The 21,338-nt window shown below is 39.2% G+C and overlaps 1 protein-coding gene across 1 annotated transcript in view; it reads left to right on the top strand.

The window, feature by feature from the left end:
• The window catches only part of ITGB6 (integrin subunit beta 6), a 140,282-nt gene that overhangs the window by 98,171 nt on the left and 20,773 nt on the right, over nt 1-21,338 (top strand). Inside the window, 4 exon segments of the mRNA XM_017869141.1 lie at nt 8,408-8,497; nt 12,302-12,436; nt 12,650-13,067; nt 20,226-20,448. Of these exon segments, the coding sequence (XP_017724630.1) occupies nt 8,408-8,497; nt 12,302-12,436; nt 12,650-13,067; nt 20,226-20,448 (866 nt within the window).

Here is a 21,338-nt window from a genome sequence, read left to right as displayed (position 1 = left end):
TAAAGGATTTTATTTCTCCTTCACTTATGAAGCTTAGTTTAGCTGGATATGAAATTCTGGGTTGAAAATTCTCTTCTTTAAGAATGTTGAATATTGGCTCCCACTCTCTTCTGGCTTGTAGAGTTTCTGCTGAGAGATCCACTGTTAATCTGATGGGCTTCCCTTTGTGGGCAAACCGACCTTTTTCTCTGGCTGCTCTTAACACTTTTTCCTTCATTTCAACTTTGGTGAATCTGACAATTGTGTGTCTTGGAGTTGCTCTTCTCAAGGAGTATCTTTGTAGTGTTCTCTGTATTTCCTGAATTTGAATGTTGGCCTGCCCTGCTATGTTGGAGAAGTTCTCCTGGATAATATCCTAAAGCATGTTTTACAACTTGGTTCCATTCTCCCCATCACTTTCACGTGCACCAATCAAACATAGATTTGGTCTTTTCACATAGTCCCATATTTCTTGGAGGCTTTGTTCATTTCTTTTTACTCTTTTTTCTCTAACCTTGTTTTCTCACTTTATTTTATTAATTTGATCTTAAATCACTGATACCCTTTCTTCCACTTGATCAAATTGGCTATTAAAGCTTGTGCATGCGTCATGAAGTTCTTGTGCCATGGTTTTCAGCTTCATCAAGTCATTTAAGGCCTTCTCTACGCTGTTTATTCTGGTTAGCCATTTGTCTAATCTTTTTTCAAGGTTTTTAGCTTCCTTGCGATGGGTTCGAACATCCTCCTTTAGCTCAGAGAAGTTTGTTATTACCAACCTTCTGAAGCCTACTTCTGTCAACTCGTCAAAGTTATTCTCCATCCAGCTTTGTTCCGTTGCTGGTGAGGAGCTGTGATCCTTTGGAGGAGAAGAGGCACTCTGATTTTTAGAATTTTCAGCTTTTCTACTCTGGATTCTCCCCATCTTTGTGGTTTTATCTACCTTTGGTCTCTGATGTTGGTGACCTACAGATGGGGTTTTGGTATAGATGACCTTTTTGTTGATGTTGATGCTATTCCTTTTGTTTGTTAGCTTTCCTTCTAACAGTCAGGTCCCTCAGCTGCAGGTCTATTGGAGTTTGCTGGAGTTCCACTCTAGACCCTGTTTGTCTGGATATCACAACCAGAGGCTGCAGAACAGCCAATATTGAAGAACAGCAAATATTGCTGCCTGATCCTTCTTCTTGAAGCTTTGTTCCAGAGGGGCAGTCGCCTATGTGAGGTGTCTGTCAGCTCCTACTGGGAGATGTCTCCCAGTTAGGCTACACAGGGAACAGGGACCCGCTTGAGAAGGCAGTCTGTCTGTTCTCAGACCTCAAACACCATGCTGGGAGAACAAGTGCTCTCTTCAGAGCTATCAGACAGGGACGTTTAAGTCTGCAGAAGTTTGCTGCCTTTTGTTCAGCTATGCCCTGCCCACAGATGTGGAGTCTAGAGGCAGTAGGCCTTGTTGAGCTGCCATGGTCTCCACCCTGTTTGAGCTTTCTGGCCGCTTTGTTTACCTACTCAAGCCTCAGCAATGGCAGACGCCCCTCCCCCAGCCAGGCTGCTGTCCCGCTGATTGATCTCAGACTGCTGCACTAGCAGTGAGCAAGGCTCTGTGGGTGTGGGAGCCACTTAGCCAGGTATGGGAGAGAATCACCTTGTCTGCCAGTTGCTAAGGCCTTGGGAAAAGCACAGTATTTGTGTGGGAATGTCCCGTTTTTCCAGGTAGTCTGTCATGGCTTCCCTTGGCTAGGAAAGGGAAATCCCCCGACCCTTTGCACTTCGTGGGTGAGGTGATGCCCTGCCCTGCTTTGGCTTGCCCTCTGTGGGCTGCACCCACTGTCCAGCCAGTTCCAGTGAGATGAGCTAGGTACCTCAGTTGAAAATGCAGAAATAACCCATCTTCTGTGTTGATCATGCTGGGAACTGCAGATCGGAGCTGTTCCTATTCAGCCATTGTGGAAGTATTCAGCTCTTTTTGGTAAATTCCAAAGAGTCTGATCACTGGATCATATGGTAAGTGTTTGTTTTGTTTTGCAAGAAACTACCACACTGTCTTTTGTAGTGGCTGAATCATTTTGCATTCTCACAAGCAATGAATGAGAATTCCTGCTGCTGCATATCCTAGTCAGCATTTGGTGTTGTCAGTGTTCTGGATTTGGGCCATTCTAATACACGCATAATGGTATTTCATTGTTGTTTAATTTGCATTTCCCTGCTGACATTTAATGTGGAGTATCTTTTCATATGCCTATTTGCCATCTCTGTATCTTCTTTGGTAATATGTCTGTTAATGTCTTTGGCTCCTTTTTTAATTGGAATGTTTGTTTTCTTGTTGAGTTTTAAGAGTTCTTTGTATATTTTGGTAATACTCCTGTAGTAGATGTGTATTTTGCAAATATTTTCTTCCAGTCCCTGACTTGTTTTCATGTTCTCTTGACATCGTCTTTCACAGAGTAGAAGTTTTTTATTTTAAGTCCAGCTTACCAATTTTTCTTTCATGGATTGTGCCTTTGGTGTTATATCTAAAAGTCATCAATAAACTCAAGGTCATCTAGATTTTTCTACCGTTATCTTTTTGGAGTTTTATTGTTTTGCATTTTACATTTAGGTCTGTGATCATTTTGAGCTAATGTTTGTGAAGAGTGTAATAATGTGTCTAGATTTTTTTTTCATGTGGATGTCCAGTTGTTCAAGCACCGTTTGTTGAAAAGACTATCCTTGTTCCATTGTGTTGCCTTTGCTTCTTTGTCAAGGATCAATTGACCATATTTATGTGGGTCTATTTCTGGGCTCTCTATTCTGTTACATTTGTCTGACAATTCCTTTGTCAATACCACACTCTTTGGATTGCTGCAGCTTTATAGTAAGTCTTGAAGTCAGATAGTGTCAGTCCTCCAACTTTGTTCATCTTCAGTGTTGAGTTGGCTATTCTGGATCTTTTACCTCTCCATATAAACTTTAGAATCAGTTTGTTAATACCCACAAAATAATTTGATGGCATTTTGATTGGCATTGCATTGAATCTATACTGTGTATCCATAAATGAAATTATTAATTTTAAGTCTTATTTATGAATCTTTTCCTTTACGGGTAGTGCTTTTTCTATCCTACTTAAGATATTCTTGTTAACCATAAGGCCATGAAGATAACTCCCCTGACTTCTACAGTGATAAAAGTCAAAATAGTGGTTGTGCTTTTGTGGGGAAGAGTAATGACTGGAAGGCAATACAAGGGAAGATACCAGGGGGCTGGTTATATTCTATTTCCCTTTCTTTTCTTTCTTTCTTTCTTTCTTTCTTTCTTTCTTTCTTTCTTTCTTTCTTTCTTTCTTTCTTTCTTTCTTTTTTTCTCTTTCTTTCTTTCTTTTCCTTCTTTCCATTCTTCCTTCCTTCCTTCCTCCCTCCTTTCCTTTCCTTTCTCTCTTTTTTTTTTCTGAGGCAAGGTCTCACTCTGTCACCCAGGCTGGAATGCAGTGGCTGCAGCCTCAACCTCCCAAACTCAAGCAATCTTCCCACCTCAGCCTTCCAGTAGCTGGGACTGCAGGTGCACACCAACATGCCAGGCTAATTTTTGTATTTTTTGTAGAGATGGGGTCTCACTATGTTACCTGGCTGGTCTCGAACTCCTGGGCTTGAGTGATATACCCACCTCAGCCTCCCAAAGTGTTGGGATTACAGGCATGAGCCACTGACCCCAGCTTATATTCTATTTATTGATTTTTCTAGGTGATGGTATTTGCTTGTTTACTCTTTAAATATTTCTTGAACTATATACTTATTACTGGCACAATCTGTATGTTATGCTGCCATTAAAGTTTATAAGAAAGAAAAGAGAGAGAGAAACAGGGGAGAGAGAGAGACAGAGAGAGAGAGAATGCACCGCAAGGAGCTGCTAACTAAAGAGATAAAAGTAATGAAAAAAATACTTAGAAAGATTAGAAGAGAAATTTGTGAGCAGACTATATAACATCATATATTCTCAGTCTATGCAAGCCAATCTTTTAGTAAATGTATTTCAATAGAATACATATAGTAAGTCTATTTACAGATTAGAAACACTGATGTTGGTTAATAATATAATATTGAAAACAAACAGTGCTGTGAGCATAAAATAAAGTAACATTAGTGACATATTAGTGAGGCTTCATAAAGAGAGTTAAGCAAACAGAGTCTAAAGGGAAGTAGCCGGCTGCTCTGAGCACTTGGTTTTATAAATTCTTTATTAAAATGTGATAGATTTCATCATTAAACATCATATATGTGCATCAAAATATCACACTGTACCCCATAAATGTGAACAGTTTATTATGCATCCATTAAAATAATAATAAAAGCAAGAAAAACATTGCTGCTAGCTGATACATGACCACTTGACTTGTGACTTCTCACCCTCAAATGAGGGGCATGCGTCACATGGTCTCTATCAAATGAGGGCTACTGAGCTCTGAGGTGGGAGGGGTCTCTGAGACTATAGTAGAAATGTCATAAGATTAGGCTATAAGGGCCCACTAGAGTCACTGTCCAAAGCAGAAACCAAATCAAGGTACCCAGCAAGGATACAGTTAATATGAAACACTGACCCAGCAGACATCCAGGTTCTGAAGAGCTAACCACACAGTAGGTGTAGTTGGAGCAGGAACAGGGGTAACATCAGGAGCTTCCTTTTCTGCAGGACAGAAAGCCAGAATATCACCAAAGCCAGAGAGGCTCTGTAAGGTCCTCAACACGAGTCTTGTTGAAGAGAAGGCCAACCAACAGCCTGTCCACAGTTAACCAGGCAGCAGGTGCGTGACCGCATGTTCCTCTGCCCTGAGCCAAGCAGGAGTGCACACCTGACAGCTGGTTCTGGCAGCCAGACACTGAGAGGCACCAAACTGGGAGTCCCTCTCTGAGAGGAGCCCAGGATGTGCAGGTGGGAATGCAGGTGATTTCCTCTGTATCACACCTGCCTGCTAAATAGCTCTCTGTCGGTTTCTTATCCTTTCTCTTCCACAAAGAGGAGATTTCCAGGGAACAAATGCAGACTGTTAGATACATACATAATCTTTTTGGAGATGGGGCCGAGTGAAGAGATAAATAGGGCTTGAAGAAGGAAGTTAAGAAAACTAAGGTAATCAGAAAGAATGAGTGAGAAAAGCAACCTCAGGAACTTCTGGGTGGTATGGTAGGGAGGACGAGGAAAATCCATAATTAGGATAATCTGCAGATAGATAACAGAGAATTCAGGCCCAAGCATCAGAGCTTGCATTTCTAATCAGCTCATGCAACATCATGTTTGCAGTGTTCACCATTTCTAATATCCAAGCATCATCTTTTAGAGTCACAAATACTATAATTCATCACATCCAGGCATGCAAAATCATCCTTTTTCTAACATTAAACATGTTTAATTACAACAATTTATAATAGTGCGTTAAGACTTTAATGAAAGGAAAGCATTTGACACATGATATTTACAGTAATCATAATACTACAATATTTAAAGTATAAATTTTGACAGTGTTAGAGCAGGAAGCCAAATTGTCCATATTTTTAGTTAATTATTTGAAATGCTTTTGAGGGGACTCAGCATCCAGAAATTAATAGTTTTCCTCTGCGCAACTGTCAGTGTCACCACTGGTTACTGCTACTGGCTGCCAACCCTTTTATATTGTCACTCTAGTGGCAGTCAGCGATTAATGCTAACCACTTGTCCTAATAGCCAAATGCCAAATGTCATACCACATGCAGGATTATAATTATGCTTTAGGAAGTGGATGGGTTTGGCTTTGTTAGCCAAGAATTAACCACAAATTTGGAGGCCACTTGAACCAGTGCTTGCAGAATGTATCTGTGACACCTCAGTGTTGGGGTTCTCAGGATGTTTTTCAAGGATAGCAGTTTTGTAGAAAGCTAAGAGCCTTGAAATCCTTTTCCTAAGGGACCTAAACCTTTCTTTGTCAAGCTTGAAAGGTTCCCTCTGCCATCTCTTCTGGGATCAGTCAAATTTACACACATTCCAGCTTCACTTAAGTGGAATTCAAGTTCCTGTGTAGGTATTCACCATTAACCACATGTCACGTGCTTCACAGCCCTTTGTGACATGTGTTTATTTGAAAAGGTAAGTCCGTAAACCAGTGCCCTCCTTGTACTTTACAAGTTTTCCCTGACTCAGGGAAACAAAAGGGGGTCCTCCATCATCAGGGACACAGAGTAAGGTAAGGAATGTTACCTGGATTCCTGCCCACAGCCCCCTCAATAATAAAACAGTGTCAAGGCAGAGCAGCATCTCACACTGTTAAGAGTTCAGATTTTGCCAGGCTCAGTGGCTCACACCTGTAATCCTGACACTTTGGAAGGCGGAGGTGAGAGCATTGCTTGAGCCTAGGAGTTCGAGGCTACAGTGAGCTATTATCAGGCCATTCACTGCACTCCAGCCTGGGCAACAGAGTGAGACCCTGTCTCTAAAAATAAAAATTAACAGCAGCAAAAACAGAATTTAGATTTCTACTGACTTCACACTTCAACACAATCATGACCACTGAAATAAGAGGAACATTACAAACCCTCAAATCAAAACCAAAGCCCATTTTTCCACATAAGTGTAGAAAGTGTGGACTCACCCAAGGACCCACTTATAGCAAGTGCCCGGGACACCTTGCATGTTTTCTGTGTTTCCCTGGCTTCATTTGTTCCTCTGCTTGGTTCCTTTTGTCCTAATTTATTTTCTTGGTATCACTATTATAATTAATGATAATTATCCATTCTAATTTAGGTTTTTTGCATTTTCTAAAACACTTAAATCTTCTTTAAATAAGATAGAATATCATTATGTTTGAACTATATGAGATACCCTAAATCCTTCAGTCAAATCTTACTTACTTTTTTCTACATACAATTTTAATAAATTCAGTCATCCAATTTCATAGCACACAGCAACTCGGAAGACCACAGCTGACAGAAGGAGTGGTTGTTGACATAGTACAGTATAGCAAACCTACTTAGTAGATGTTGAATGCAACAGTAAATAGATAAATGAGTAAACTAGTAGGTGAGTAAGACCTTAGAGCTCACCAAGGAGAAGGTAGAAATCATTTAAAAACACATATAAGAAGCAACAACGTAACAGTCAGGGTCCACTTGATATGGGTGTGACCTCTCTGGAGGTTTCAAAAGGCTTTGATGATTATAGAACCACAGTTTATTTATTATGATTTTTTTTGAGACAGGGTCTCACTTGGTCACCCAGGTTGGAGTGCAGTGGTACCGTATCAGCTCACTGCAGCCTCAACCTCCTGGGCTTAAGTGATCCTCCTGCCTCAGCCTCCAAGTAGCTGGGACCACAGGAGTGCCACCACACCCAGCTAATTTTTGTATTTTTAGTAGAGATGGGGTTTCACCATGTTGGCCAGGCTGGCCTCGAACTCCTGAGCCCAAGTGATCTGCCTGCCTTGACCTCCCAAAGTGCTGGGATTACAGATGTGAGGCAGCATGCCTAGCAAAACTATAGTTAATATTGATAAGTAATAACTCCATTCCTTCAAGAAAAAAGCCAAAGTATTTTGAGGAGTCTTTGTTTAAGAAGGCAGGTATGTGTATCACACACCTTAGAAAACTTTTCATTTGAAAACAACAAAATTTAAAACATAAAACTCCAGGGTGGGGGAAATTTCCAGCTGTCTGGAAAATTCCCTTCTTTGCCGTGCCTCATTCCATGCCCATGCCCACGCCCAATGCCTGGAGTGATGATGAACTCATATTGCTAGTTCTCAGGTGGGAATGACGCCTCAGGAAAAAACACTGTGGGTAAAGAATGCTTTCTGCACTAGTTTCTGACTCACTCCATGGTGATGTGGTGGGAGCAATTCCAACCAACCCCAGCACAGTGCTAGCACCCTGAAAGAGAGCGCATTACCAGAGGAAGGGAGAGCTCAGTGCAAGCATCCAACAATTCACTCTCTTTCTCCACCAAGCGGTTACTCCTTAAGACCTCTTAACTGAATGACTTACAGAGCGACCTGATTCCCCTCATTGCCTGTGTGCACCAAACCTTGGTTTCTGCAACTTTACAAAAAGAGAAGTTCCTGGTCGTGTGCTGAGAACGTTTTGGACAAAGGATGCTTCACAAATGGAAGACGTTATATAAATGTTACTATTATTTGAGACTTGACTCCTCTGGAGACAAAAATCACAGCCCTAGACCATGGCAATCACAGCCCTTGACCATGGCAACCACAGACCCTAGATTTCCCCAGTGCTAACTCCCTCCGGTCCATTTTCCACTTGAGCACAGGAAGCAGCACAAAGTAAAGGCTACAGTTTCAGGAGAAAAGCAGATTTGTTATCATGAACCTGTTTTCCCCAGCCAGTTATATAGAGGCAATCATAGCCAGCAGGCTCAAACCCACACTTTTCTCCATTACTGTGAGGAAACAAAGATTGACTTACTCTTTTTCTGTTTACAGAATTACGCAAAACTTATTCCTGGAGCTACAGTAGGGCTACTTCAGAAGGACTCCGGAAACATTCTCCAGCTGATCATCTCAGCTTATGAAGTAGGATATTTTACAGCTGGCATCTTTTTTGCATTTCTTTGGTATTCAAAAACTAAGATGTGATTTAGGCAGTTAAATGTTAGTTACTTGTTGGTAGAAAGAGTGCTTATCCAAAAAACGTCTCTGTATGAATGCAATCAAAATACAAATTTTGTTCATTTTGCTTGCTGATCTTCTTCCTGGAAGGTGGAACTGAAGATAGAAAAATCATAAAACTGATCATAAAGTTGAGGTTGTTTTTATAATAATAAGCAACAGCAACATTGTTGCCAGCAAAATTTTAAAGCCTCCATGAGTCACACAATTAAGCTCTCCTCTGTCTGAAAAAAATGAAGTTTAAATTGCCAGTGAGTGACAGAGTTATGTAGAGAGCTAACTCCACAAGCTTGACGATACTAGGTCATAACTCAAGCAAAAATACAAGTGCTGGCTGTGCACCAAAACACCGGTACACAAGGAATGCCACTTTTTAGTTTCTATACTTTTGGGAACTAGGGACATTTTCCACTGGTTTATGAGTAAGTGTGTAAATTTTTGCTTTGACTTTAGGAATTAGTACCTGAGGACAGAATTCCTCCCTTAAAATTAGAACATATACCTATGGTGCTGTTACGTTCTCATTCTTTGTCTCCATTTCATAATTCCGTAGTCAACAATGGATGGCCGGTTGTCAATTATTTTTAATTTTAGTTCCTAAATATCATCCCCCCCTTTTTTTGCCTTTATTGACAAAGAAATGCACATGCAGAGAAAGAAAGAAGAAGCCTTAAATTAGGATGGGAATGAAAAAAAGGAAAATTTTTAGTAAGGAGTAAAGCTCTAGTATTTACTCTAAACAGCAACTATGTAAGAACAAGTGAATAACAATTCTCCTGATTTTTGATGTTTTAAAATTACAAAAAAAAAAATGGCCCATATGTAATATACGCCAACATTTAGCATGTACTGAACCAGCATTCCTTAAATAAAATGACATATCAGAATCAACATGGAAAGTTTTTTAAAATAGGCCTATCCAGATTCCTCTCACAGACATCTTTGAAGGACTTTAGGGGAAATGAGAGCTATATATTTCGGAAAGAAAAAAAAAGTTCCCAATAATTTTGACACTGGCCCACCAATTTTGAAACTACCCTGAAGGAAGAAAAGCAAGATATTCCTTCTCAAGTATTTAATTTCTTCAGAAAATAAAATACAGATGTGTCCATTAAAATTATAGGATGATGGTTTGGTTTGGTTTGGTTTGTTTTACTGATAGCCTCAGAAATTTCAGTTTTCTTAGGTCACATCAAATTAATCACCACATTAGCTCATGCTTGAAATTCTTCCAGACAGGAATGCTCGTCCACAAAACGCTATAAAAACCTTCCTCCCTCTCATGCAGTTATTAAAGTTTTAATTTGTAGAATCAAATAAAATCACACAGTAATCCTTCACTGTATCAGAATGCACTCCATTTTTTCGAACCCAATACTCTCAACAGTGTTGGCCACTAACATCTTCAGAGAAACTAAGCAGATTAGAAAACACTGAATTGTCAAAATATTTCCCCCTCCAGCGAGAGCAGCCCCCATGCCTCTGCTTGCTCTGCCAGAGGTTACGGCTCACTTTATGATCTCAAATACTTACGTAACTTACAGGATAGTTGAAATCAAGGCATTAAACATTTGAAGTAAGTCTTCTGTCCTTGTTTTACTATCTCAGAAATACTTAGAAGTGTCTATTATTCTTAAATGAAACCATCTTGCACTGGAGTTATTATTGGAACTTTATGATTCACAAGGCAAAGTTTGTAATGGATCCTGGCACTAGTTCAAATTATTTTTCTACTGTTATTTTAAACGTATACTAGAAAGAATTTAAAAATATGAGGACCCATAGGCTGAATTTCTTTCTAGTCTATAAAAAGAGAGAGAAGGAAAGAGAATACTTTGAAAAAAAACGTAAAACGCTTCTGACTGACCTCTAGCAGGGCAGAGGTAGACAATTTGTGTTTATAACTTTGTGGCTACAAACTTCAGCTCAGTATTTTACAGTGCCACATTGATATTTTAAAAAATCTTAAATACCAATGTGTACTTATCTGATCATTATTCACTAATGTCCTTTCTTCCCTAATCGTATAGTAAAGGCTACCAAAATATCAGCAATCCCAAGGATAAGTTCCTCTGCTGGTGTTTAAATCCCAGGAGGGAATTGACTTGGTTTCTTTTGTTTTTCCTGGTTCGTAAGAGACGCTCAAAAAAATGAATGAATGAAACGATGAAAAATACAAATAAGCATTTATATCTTTTCTTTGGGAAATTCAGACTAAAATATTCGTAGTTAAATTTGCAATATGCTGTTAAATTATAATAATGCTGAAATTTCCTTTACTTAGATCAGATCATGTTATCCACTAGTCCTTATAATTGCTGTCACAGTCTTCTAGCTCATATCCCTTAATTTTTATTTAGCTCCCGACTTTATCTCCAACATTGCTTCTATTTTAATCTTATTATTTCGGTATAAGCAGATTTTGGAGGAAGGCAGGGTCATTTTACTATACATTTGGCAAAATTACACATAAGGTATCAAAGCATCTCATTTCTCCATAAATATATACACCATTACATACCCACACAAATTTAAAATAAAACAATTTTTAAAAAATTACACTTAAGGGAAATTTGAAGCTGAATATGCTTTTTAAATGCCAACAAGAAAATGGATATGTGGACTTAAACCTTTTGGATTAACTGAAGTATAAATTTATTTATAGTATTTTAAAATTGGTTTTATTCTGTTTTTTTATTTTTCATAATTTGGTTTGCTTCACCTACAATACAGACTTTTGTTTTATAAGTGAACAAGGAATAAAGAAAGTAAGATAATAAACTTCTTGAGGGCAGAAAGCTTTCTTATAGTATTCCCCAGACCTAACTCTACACTAAATGTGCAATAGGTACTAAATACATTCCAATATTGATTTTAAGGCACACTTTTCCCCCACATTTCAACATCTCTAAAATTGAGCTCCATCTTACAACTGATGGTGAGTTACAATCACCATTGTGGTGCCAGGCAGCAGTCATGATGTAGTTTTCATGGACAATTGTGATTGTACTCACTTTGATTAGTTAAAGGCATTGTTGCTACTTAAGCATTAAGTTTAATTGCTGTTTTAAGATATCTTTTAAAGTGTGTATTATGATTCGATATTGAAATGAAAAGTTTATCATGTATGCAGAAATGTACCAAAACAGAGCATCAGGGTATAAATTTGATATCAATGAAGCAAATATTCATTGGTGTAGGAATGACTTCAATTCTGGATTCTTTGCAAAGCAACAAACAGCTGGTTTATGGGAGCTAAGAAATCATGATACACATAAAGGAAGCTGTTGTTAAATTTTGTTACTGAGATATAAGCAAAAGAATTGCCTTTTATATGCCAATCTGCGCAACTCAGGGCAGGAGAATTTGCCAAATCCTTCAGAATGGATAAAATAATTTTCAAAGCAATGGTAGATGGATAGGACTGATTCATATGTTGTGCAGAACCATCTTGAGGTATTTTGTCATAGTTTAATGTCATAAGATAATGGTGTATCTTATAATTGTTGGCACCTTAGATTTGATAATATATAAAATGTATATATGATTGCTCACTTTCTTGCTTTTGATTGGTAATATACTGAATTCCTTTTGACACCCAATTTAGTTTTATTCATTTGTAGTTCAATGAACATGATTCACAGTTTCTTCTTCTGGCTATATTTTTGGGGTTGTGACTTCACTGAACTCTTTATATTGTAACTAAAGGAACTGCGGTCTGAGGTGGAACTGGAAGTATTAGGAGACACTGAAGGACTCAACTTGTCATTTACAGCCATCTGTAACAACGGTACATTCTTCCAACACCAAAAGAAATGCTCTCACATGAAAGTGGGAGACACAGTAAGTAGCTGGCCAATAGATCGTCTGAATAAATACCTGGATGGGTCAGAAGTTAGCTGAGCTCACTGAAGTTGGATTTTTTTCAAGAATTTTAAAAGCAATTTTCAAAGATTTTCTAGTAAATGCTTTTGGCAAAGCTGATTTCCGTGAAGCCTTGTTTCACCTCATGCATTTTGGTGGATGGAGGGAGATAATTAGTATTTTCTTTTCCAGGCTTCCTTCAACGTGACTGTGAATATCCCAAACTGTGAGAGAAGAAGCAGGCACATTATCATAAAGCCTGTGGGGCTGGGGGACGCCCTGGAATTACTTGTCAGTCCAGAATGCAACTGTGACTGTCAGAAAGAAGTGGAAGTGAACAGCTCCAAATGTCACCACGGGAACGGCTCCTTCCAGTGTGGAGTGTGTGCCTGCCACCCTGGCCACATGGGGCCTCGCTGTGAGTGTGGCGAGGACATGCTGAGCACAGATTCCTGCAAGGAGGCCCCAGATCATCCCTCCTGCAGTGGAAGGGGTGACTGCTACTGTGGGCAGTGTATCTGCCACTTGTCTCCCTATGGAAACATTTACGGGCCTTATTGCCAGTGTGACAATTTTTCCTGCGTGAGACACAAAGGGCTACTCTGCGGAGGTAGGCTATGTCGAAATTCATCTTACCCTGTAGCCACTCAAGTATCACAAGGGGGTTGGCATCCTCTGCACCTTCCACAGTTTCCTGGGCATAGTAGATGCTCAATAAATATTTGCTGATCAGCCTTAGACCACGGGTAACTGAATCTTCTCTTGTAGGTTTTCTGGGTCTAACATTCACTTGGGGTGAGATTTCTGCCAACTGAGCCTATGTCTATTTTGTTTCCCTAAGTGTAGGTGAAAGATTAAAGTGCCTTCTCTCTGGCTGTCACCCGGACTCTACACAAGTGCCTGTAATAGGAACTCCATTGCCTTCCAGGTTTTTCTGGACTAAGCTGCTGTGTCTGACTGACCTTTTAAATGTATATGACTTTGGAAAAGTGAAACTAGATAAACTGCTAAATGAGCATGCTACCAAGGATAAAGAGCACAAAAATATATTAAATGGGCTTTCAGGGCCTTCACTCATTCCACAAATATTTATTAAACACCTACTATGTGACACATACTAGGTTAGGCACTGGGCATAAGAAAGATGAGTAAGTGCATATGTGAAAAGGCTGCAGGAAGGACAAGGATGGAAAATTACTTGGAATATCTTGAGAAATTTGAGAAAAATTTAAAACAGAAATATGCATGTTTTAATATCCTATGTAGATGTAAAATCACTATAGTTTAAGGATATATTGCATATGACTGCTGTAAAATCATTCTTTTATATATATATACACATATATATGTGTAATCTATTCAGAAAAGAATTACAAATATGTTAATATATTCTTTTTTTTTTTTTGAGACGGAATCTGCTCTGTCGCCCAGGCTGGAGTGCAGTGGCCGGATCTCAGCTCACTGCAAGCTCCGCCTCCCGGGTTTACACCATTCTCCTGCCTCAGCCTCCAGAGTAGCTGGGACTACAGGCGCCCACCACCTCGCCCAGCTAGTTTTTTGTACTTTTAGTAGAGATGGGGTTTCACCGTGTTAGCCAGAATGGTCTCAATCTCCTGACCTCGTGATCCGCCCGTCTCGGCCTCCCAAAGTGCTGGGATTACAGGTTTGAGCCACCGCACCCAGCCTAATATACTCTTAAACAATATAAATTTGTCTTATAGATTGAAATATTAACCGAATGCTGAATTTAAGCTTCAGTGTCTCTGTTCTTCACACTATGTAAGCAGACAGCTATTCAAATCAGAAAGCCATTATCTTTACAGAAAACTAAGCAAGTTATGTTTTTAAAAGACAGTGTTAGGAACATATAAAAAAGACTAATTTGGGGGGGAAAAAGACCTGAAAGAAAGAAGCATCAAAGAATTCCAAGCTTTCTGAAAACCCTTTGATACCCTTAGAAGTGTACCTACCTTTCATTTCTTTGCTGCTGCTGTTGCAACCAATAAGTTCTTCTGAGAATATATGCCTTTTCCCTCCAGAGAGTGAAAATGTATGGTCTGTTCTGATCGAGACACATTTCTCTCCCTTTTCATCCAAAGGTTGATTTCCTGGTTTAATAGGTATGTTTCCAAACCCACATCAGTCCTCTTTTCACATGATGCAGATGGGGCACAATCTGAAGGTGACAAGAAGCCAGCCAAAGGCCGTCACCACATCACAGAGAGGATATATTGGGCAGAATCCCATATTGCATGTCTAATAGAAATCTTGTAATAAAATACATGTTCAAAACACTTGAAATTACCTTGCAAAAAGCCCTAAGTGTAATCTAACAAAATATAGTAGAGATACTAACACGACCTATATTTCACCCTTTAAATCTTGGATCAAAGAGATCTAAGGCAGTATAAAATTCTGAACTGTGTTTAGCAACAGAGCTTTCCTTGATGGTCTTTCCCTTTATTTTGTACCATGCATGAGGATCAGAAATAAACTAAAAAAGACTTGACTTGATCCGTGGATTGTAGCTAGGAAGGTCTGACAACAGTGCCTCTCTTTGAGTCAGATACAGTGATTGCTACAGACATTCTATTTAGAAAATACGATTTATTTAGCTAGATTCAGAAAACTTCACCAATGCCAATTTCCTTCAGACATTCCTGTTTCTCTATTTTTAGTAACATCACGAAGGATGTTGCTCTATAATTAGTAACTTTTCTTTCAAAAGGTATAATGAAAGTAAATGCAATTATAACAAATGGTTAACAAATGGTTATGGAGTACCTACTATGTGGCTGGCATTGTGCTTAGTGCAGGGACAAAAATTGTGCCTGGCATTGGAATAGACTACTGCTGCTGTAGTTTTATTTGCAACTGAGGATCAAACATGCTACAGCTCACAACTTGTGTGGATCTCCAGTTTATAACTAATATACTCAGCAATGTGCCACTTTTCTGAAGAGCTATTATCGAAATGTTCTTTTTCATACAGCTTCTTTCATCCATCTGTAAGCACTCAAAGATACAGAGCTCCATTGATTTTTTTCCTTGCCCAAATTCCATTAGTCTCCTATATTTTGATTCTAAGAGATGGAAACTAACAGGCAAATGGCATTAGAGAAACACTTGCTGCCATTATGCACTTACAGTTACTGTCAATGGCATTCCAGAAAGATCCATCCCTCTGAAATACCATGGTAATTTTTTCTTGATCTTTGGTTATCATTTTGTTCCTCCATGAAACCAATATGAAAGTTTTGTTGTTGTTGTTGTTGTTGCTGCTGTTGTTTTTGTTGTATGAACCAGTACTCTAGATAATTGGTTGTTTGAGGATATCAATTAGCAACTTTGGAAACCAGGTCAGTGGCTCTGGAAGGCCAGCAGAGAGGAGGGCTTCTAAATTCTGAAAGGAGCTCCATGTTTTTGCCATGATGGTCCTTTTCTACTGCTCCAGGAAGGATTTTCTAAATTTCTGCCAAGTACTTCCTATATGCAATGATGTACTTGAGCATTCTCAAAGCATTTGGAAATGCATCTTTTATTTAATATTTGTAAATCACATTAATTTTCCAGAATCAACTGTAATATGGAATTTCTTCCTGTTATAAAAGTAAGTTTCCCCTTTTGTTGAGGAAGAAACAAAAAGATACTGTAGTTTAGAAGATCATTTACAGGTAAAAATGAAATTAATGCCTTTGGCCCAAATCATTTAATTATTCTTTGCTTTGAATTAATTATGTCAACTACAAATTGCATAGGTTATGAAATGCAGTTGAAATATATCTTAATATCATGAACCCAGGTAAATTTCAACTCATCTTTCATTAGACAACGCACACAAACACACACTTTAAGATGGTGTGAAAGTGATATAAATTTAGTATGTTGCTCAACTTACAGTGATGTTATGTCTGGATAAACCCATTATTTTACATTTTACAATGAGTTTATACAGATATAATCCTATCATAAGTCCAGAAGCATCTATACATACATGTGTGTATGTTTACATAGAGAGAGTATATAGAGAATATATAAAGAGAATATATATGTATATACACATTAGTCATCCACCACATAATGACGATTTTGTCAACAACACAGCACATATACAATCGTTGTCCCATAATTTTATAATACTGTATTTTTACTGTACCTTTTCTATGTCTAGATACACAAATGCTCACCATGGTGTTGCATTTGCCCCCAGTATCCAGTACAGTAACATATTGTATAGGTTTATAGCCTAGGAGCAATAGGCTATACCATATAACCTAGGTGTGCAGTAGGTTTACCATCTAAGTTTGTGTAAGTATACTCTATGATGTTTACACAATGATGAAATCACCTAATGATGCATTTCTCGTTACATATTCCCATTGTTAAAAGACACATGACTGTGTGTGTGTGTATGCACACATATACATATATATACACACACGTATATATACATATATGCACACACATACCTAGAGAAATCAGAATCCAACTTCAAAATCTTTGTGGCTATCATCTTTGTTTGGTGATTTTTGACCAAAGAATTAAGCCCAGGACTCTCCTGCTCCAAGTTCCTTAGAGCCCAGTCATCAAGATAGAAAAGTAAGCCACTTGCTAGACCAAAGTTTACAAGAGAAAGTCCACAATTCTTCCTCCTGCAGTGAACTTGGCAGTGTCTCCTACAAGTAGAATCCTTTTTCACTTGTGATTTTTTTTTCTGCATCCACTTTGCTTTCAGTAAAAGTATAGGAATTTTAATACTGATAGATAATTTTGTTTACAAATTCTTCCTACTGGATAGTTTTCAGAAATAATGCCAGTAACTAACACTTGTACGGTGCTTATTTATGGCTCAGGTGCCATTCTAAACACTGTTATATACTGTCTTAGGTAATCCTAAATTTTGCTGGAAGAGCAAAACTTATGAGGCAAAATGCCTAATGCACATTTCTTTCTTTCTTTCTTTCTTTTTTTTTTCAAGAAAAGTATCAGTTATGAGAGTTTGCAAATAAATGTTATTTGTTTGGAACATCCAACAGCTATGTTAGTGTCTTACGCATGGTAGGCACCCAAAATAATATTATGGAAATAACACACAAGTCCATTATTTTAAACACTTTTAAAATCATTTTTGAAGTATTTCATACATCATTAAGTGGCCATATCCAAAGGGGCTCTTTAGGATTAGATGGGTTACTTGTCTACAGCGAAAGTGTCCAGGTACCTCCCTCTTTAATAGTCTCTGCCCCACGCCTCTGCAATATCACTTCTGTTCCCCTCCTACCTCTTGGTCTCTTCTGTAGGGATCCTTTTTTTCTGATCACATTTTAAGTCCTGAAGCTCTCCAGAGTGTTCCTCACTCTGCCTACTTGCCCTAGATGACCTGATCCACGAAAACTTCAACTACCACCTTTCCCTAATGGATCCCAAACCCCAAACTTCAGGCCCATATATATATTCAACCTCCTGCTGGGATGTCCCACAGGCCCCTTGAGCTCCTCAGGGCCAAAAGTGAACTCATCATCTTCCCCACCCAAAGCTGCTTCTCCTCCTCTGCTTCAATAATTAGGTTCTACTCTGTGCCAGGTATTGGTGATACAGCAGTGACCATGAGCTAGCTTCCACTCCAGTTCAGTGAAAAGCCACACCATCCATCTAGCTGCTCAGTCTAGTCACCTGGGGAGAATTCCATCCCTCTGTCTCTTCCCTCAACCCTCCGCCTGGCACCATTCGCACCCACACCCTGAGCATTCCATGCCCGAATATATATTCTTTCCTCGCTGCTCCCATGGGCACTTCCTTGGTTCATGGTCTCATATCTTCTTGCCTCTACTCCTGATTTTTCTATCTGTAGCTTGACCTGTCTACTGATGCTAAAAAATGTCAGACAAAACTTTCAGGATAGAAGCTCTTCCTTTAGCCAATAAGGCTTTTCGTGGTCTGACTTCCGACTTTTTGTTGTGCTTTCCATTTCCCCACCTGCCACACTCCATATGCACCTTTGGCTCTATCCACAGGAAAGTTCTGTGGGTGTTAAGCAGGTCGAATGATCCCACATGCATTCCTGAAATGCATAGAAGCTTTTTTTTTTGTATTGTCTACCTGTATCTTTCAAATTCAGCTCAAGCATCACTTCCTTTGGAACCCTCAAATCTCCAGTCTAATTTGGAAACTATTCCCCTATGTATATTTATTAGTAGTAGTATTCATTAGCCTGCCTCCTACACTATATTATAAGTTCGATGACCTTGTCTTATTTAATTTTATAATCCTCATGCCTAATACAATCTTTGGCACATAGTATATGCTCAATTAAAATGTGTTGAGTAGTGAATTTTTTGAGCACTCAGTGTATGCCTATGGGATTTCTGACTGGCGAATGCAAAATTAGGAGATATATACATTATCTCATCCAGTCACAAGCATTGAAAGTAGACTTTATTCCGTCTGTTTTATAGATGAAGTGCTCATGATCACACAACTTGAGTGATATAAAGGGGTGGGCTTTAATCCAGGTCTGTCTTGCATCATTTTCCTATGACATCTTAACTAAAAGCAAAAAATAAAAATAAATAAATAAATATGCATAGAGACACATATTCACATCAAATATCTTTTACATACTTTCTGGATTACCTCATTTGGTCTGATTACAAATTCTATTTCATGTAATATGTGGATGAAAAGAGTCAAACTATAAAATATTTGAAGAGATTTATTCTGAGCCAAATATGAGTGACCATGGCCTGTGACACAGCCACAGGAGATCCTAAGGACCTGTGCCTGAGGTGGTCAGGGCACAGCTTGGTTTTATGCATTTTAGGGAGACATAAGACATCAATCAATACATGTAAGATATACATTGGTTCTGTTCAGAAAGGTGGGACAACTCAAAGGGGATGGGCAGGGCTTTCAGGTCATAGTGGTTGGTGATTGGCTGAAAGAGTTTTTCTAAAGACCTAGAATCAATAGAAGGGAGTACCTGGGTTAAGATAAGGGGTTGTGGAGAACAGGGTTCGTATTATGCAGATGAAGCGTCCAGGTAGCAGGCTTCAGAGAGAACAGATTGCAAACGTTTCCTAGAAGACTTTAAAACGGTTCCAGATTCTTAGTTAATTCTCTCTTGGATCAGGAAGAAGATCTGGAAAGAAAAGGGAATTCTTTGTAGAATGTAGATGTTCCCCACAAGAGAACTTGGTCAAGCCATTTCAAAATATGTCAAATAAATATATTTTGGGGTAAAATACTTTGATTACTTTCAGGACCTGCTATCTATTATGCTGGTATCTTATTGCTACAGAAAGTCTACTTTGTCAGTCTTAAGGTTTCTGTTTTTTTGTTAATGCTGGTCAGTTGTGCCTGAATTCCAAAGGGAGGAGGGTATAATAAGGCATGTCGGACGTCAGACCACCCACTCTCATCACGGCCTGGACTAGTGTTTCAGGTTTATTTTAGAATGCCGTTGGCTGAGAGGAGGGGTCCATTCAATTGGCTGAGGGGCTTATATTTTTATTTATGGTTTACAACCATAAAGTAAGCAAGTGGATCTTCAGTTAGCAAGACCAGATCTAAGTATGCACAATTAGCAAGACACATTTAATAGAATGTATTTACACTCATACTGCACCCCTCCAACACACACACTTTTTTCTCATTTTTATCTTGTCTTTCGATGATGGTGCTTAAAGACAAAGAGAAAAGATGCCCCTCACCCCCTCAAATCTGCAAGTGTTTTTGGGCTGTGAGAAGCATAGAGCATTTTGTTTTACAGACAATGGCGACTGTGACTGTGGTGAGTGTGTATGCAGGAGCGGCTGGACTGGCGAATACTGCAACTGCACCACCAGCACGGACTCCTGCATCTCTGAAGACGGAGTCCTCTGCAGCGGGCGCGGGGACTGCGTTTGTGGCAAGTGTGTTTGCGCAAACCCGGGAGCCTCAGGACCAACCTGTGAACGATGTCCTACCTGTGGTGACCCCTGTAACTCTAAACGGTAATGTCTCTGCTTTCCTCCTTTCCTTTTGTGGATAGGTTTATAGTGATCAAATTTACAATGGCATTTTGTAAACTCAGACCTCAGATTGTATTTGCTGGTTTGGTCTCCAAACATCCATCAAAACACACACAAACCCACAGGGCCTCTGTGATCTTCAGCCTGGAACATCAGTCTCTAGCTTACCTCTTTCTCAGTCCTGATTATCCAGAATCACGATGTCACATTTCTGCTAGAGAGTAGCATGGGGAAACCGAGCTGATGTCCCACACTGATAACATCAGATCACCTCTCCATTACAATAGCAGCCACACAGAAGGAATGCCCTGGAGGTAGACGGATGACACCCACATGCAGTCAGTAGCTTTTCAGGGGAAACAGACAAGCTTCTTTCTTATCTGGAAGTTTATAGCCTGACCTTACTGATTCATTCCTATCTGTAGACTGACAGAGGCAAAGAGGAAGAAAGATGATCTTAGCTTTCAATTCTCTCCTGCTTCTTTACCACCCATGCTCTTTGGCACCTTTCTTTGGTTGCCGTTATACACAGCTATTGTGTATTGTGTTTTCTTTTATACCACATGCACAATAACAACAATAAAACCTCACAATTTCTTAATGAAATTGGGGCCACATTTGTAGGTCAAGTGAAGCGAGCCTCCAAAATGGCTATTATGATATTGCAGTGGATAACGTGTTATGCAGCAAATATGCTTCAGCATTTCAGATTTTCATGAACTCTGATGCCCAAAATGTGACATTTGCATTTCTGACATAAACAGAGTGAGAAAAGCAATTTTTCACTCAGTGGTTACTCACCATTCAGGTGTCAAAACTTCTCTGCCACTGTCACTGGCAAACTAAGACAAGACGCATGCCAGGAGAAGCAT

The sequence above is a fragment of the Rhinopithecus bieti genome, unplaced genomic scaffold, assembly GCF_001698545.2.
Source record: "Rhinopithecus bieti isolate Rb0 unplaced genomic scaffold, ASM169854v2 scaffold_4600, whole genome shotgun sequence".
Lineage (NCBI taxonomy): Eukaryota > Metazoa > Chordata > Mammalia > Primates > Cercopithecidae > Rhinopithecus > Rhinopithecus bieti.
Note: the sequence above shows the minus strand (reverse complement) of the source record. Positions and strands in the feature narration are given on the sequence as shown.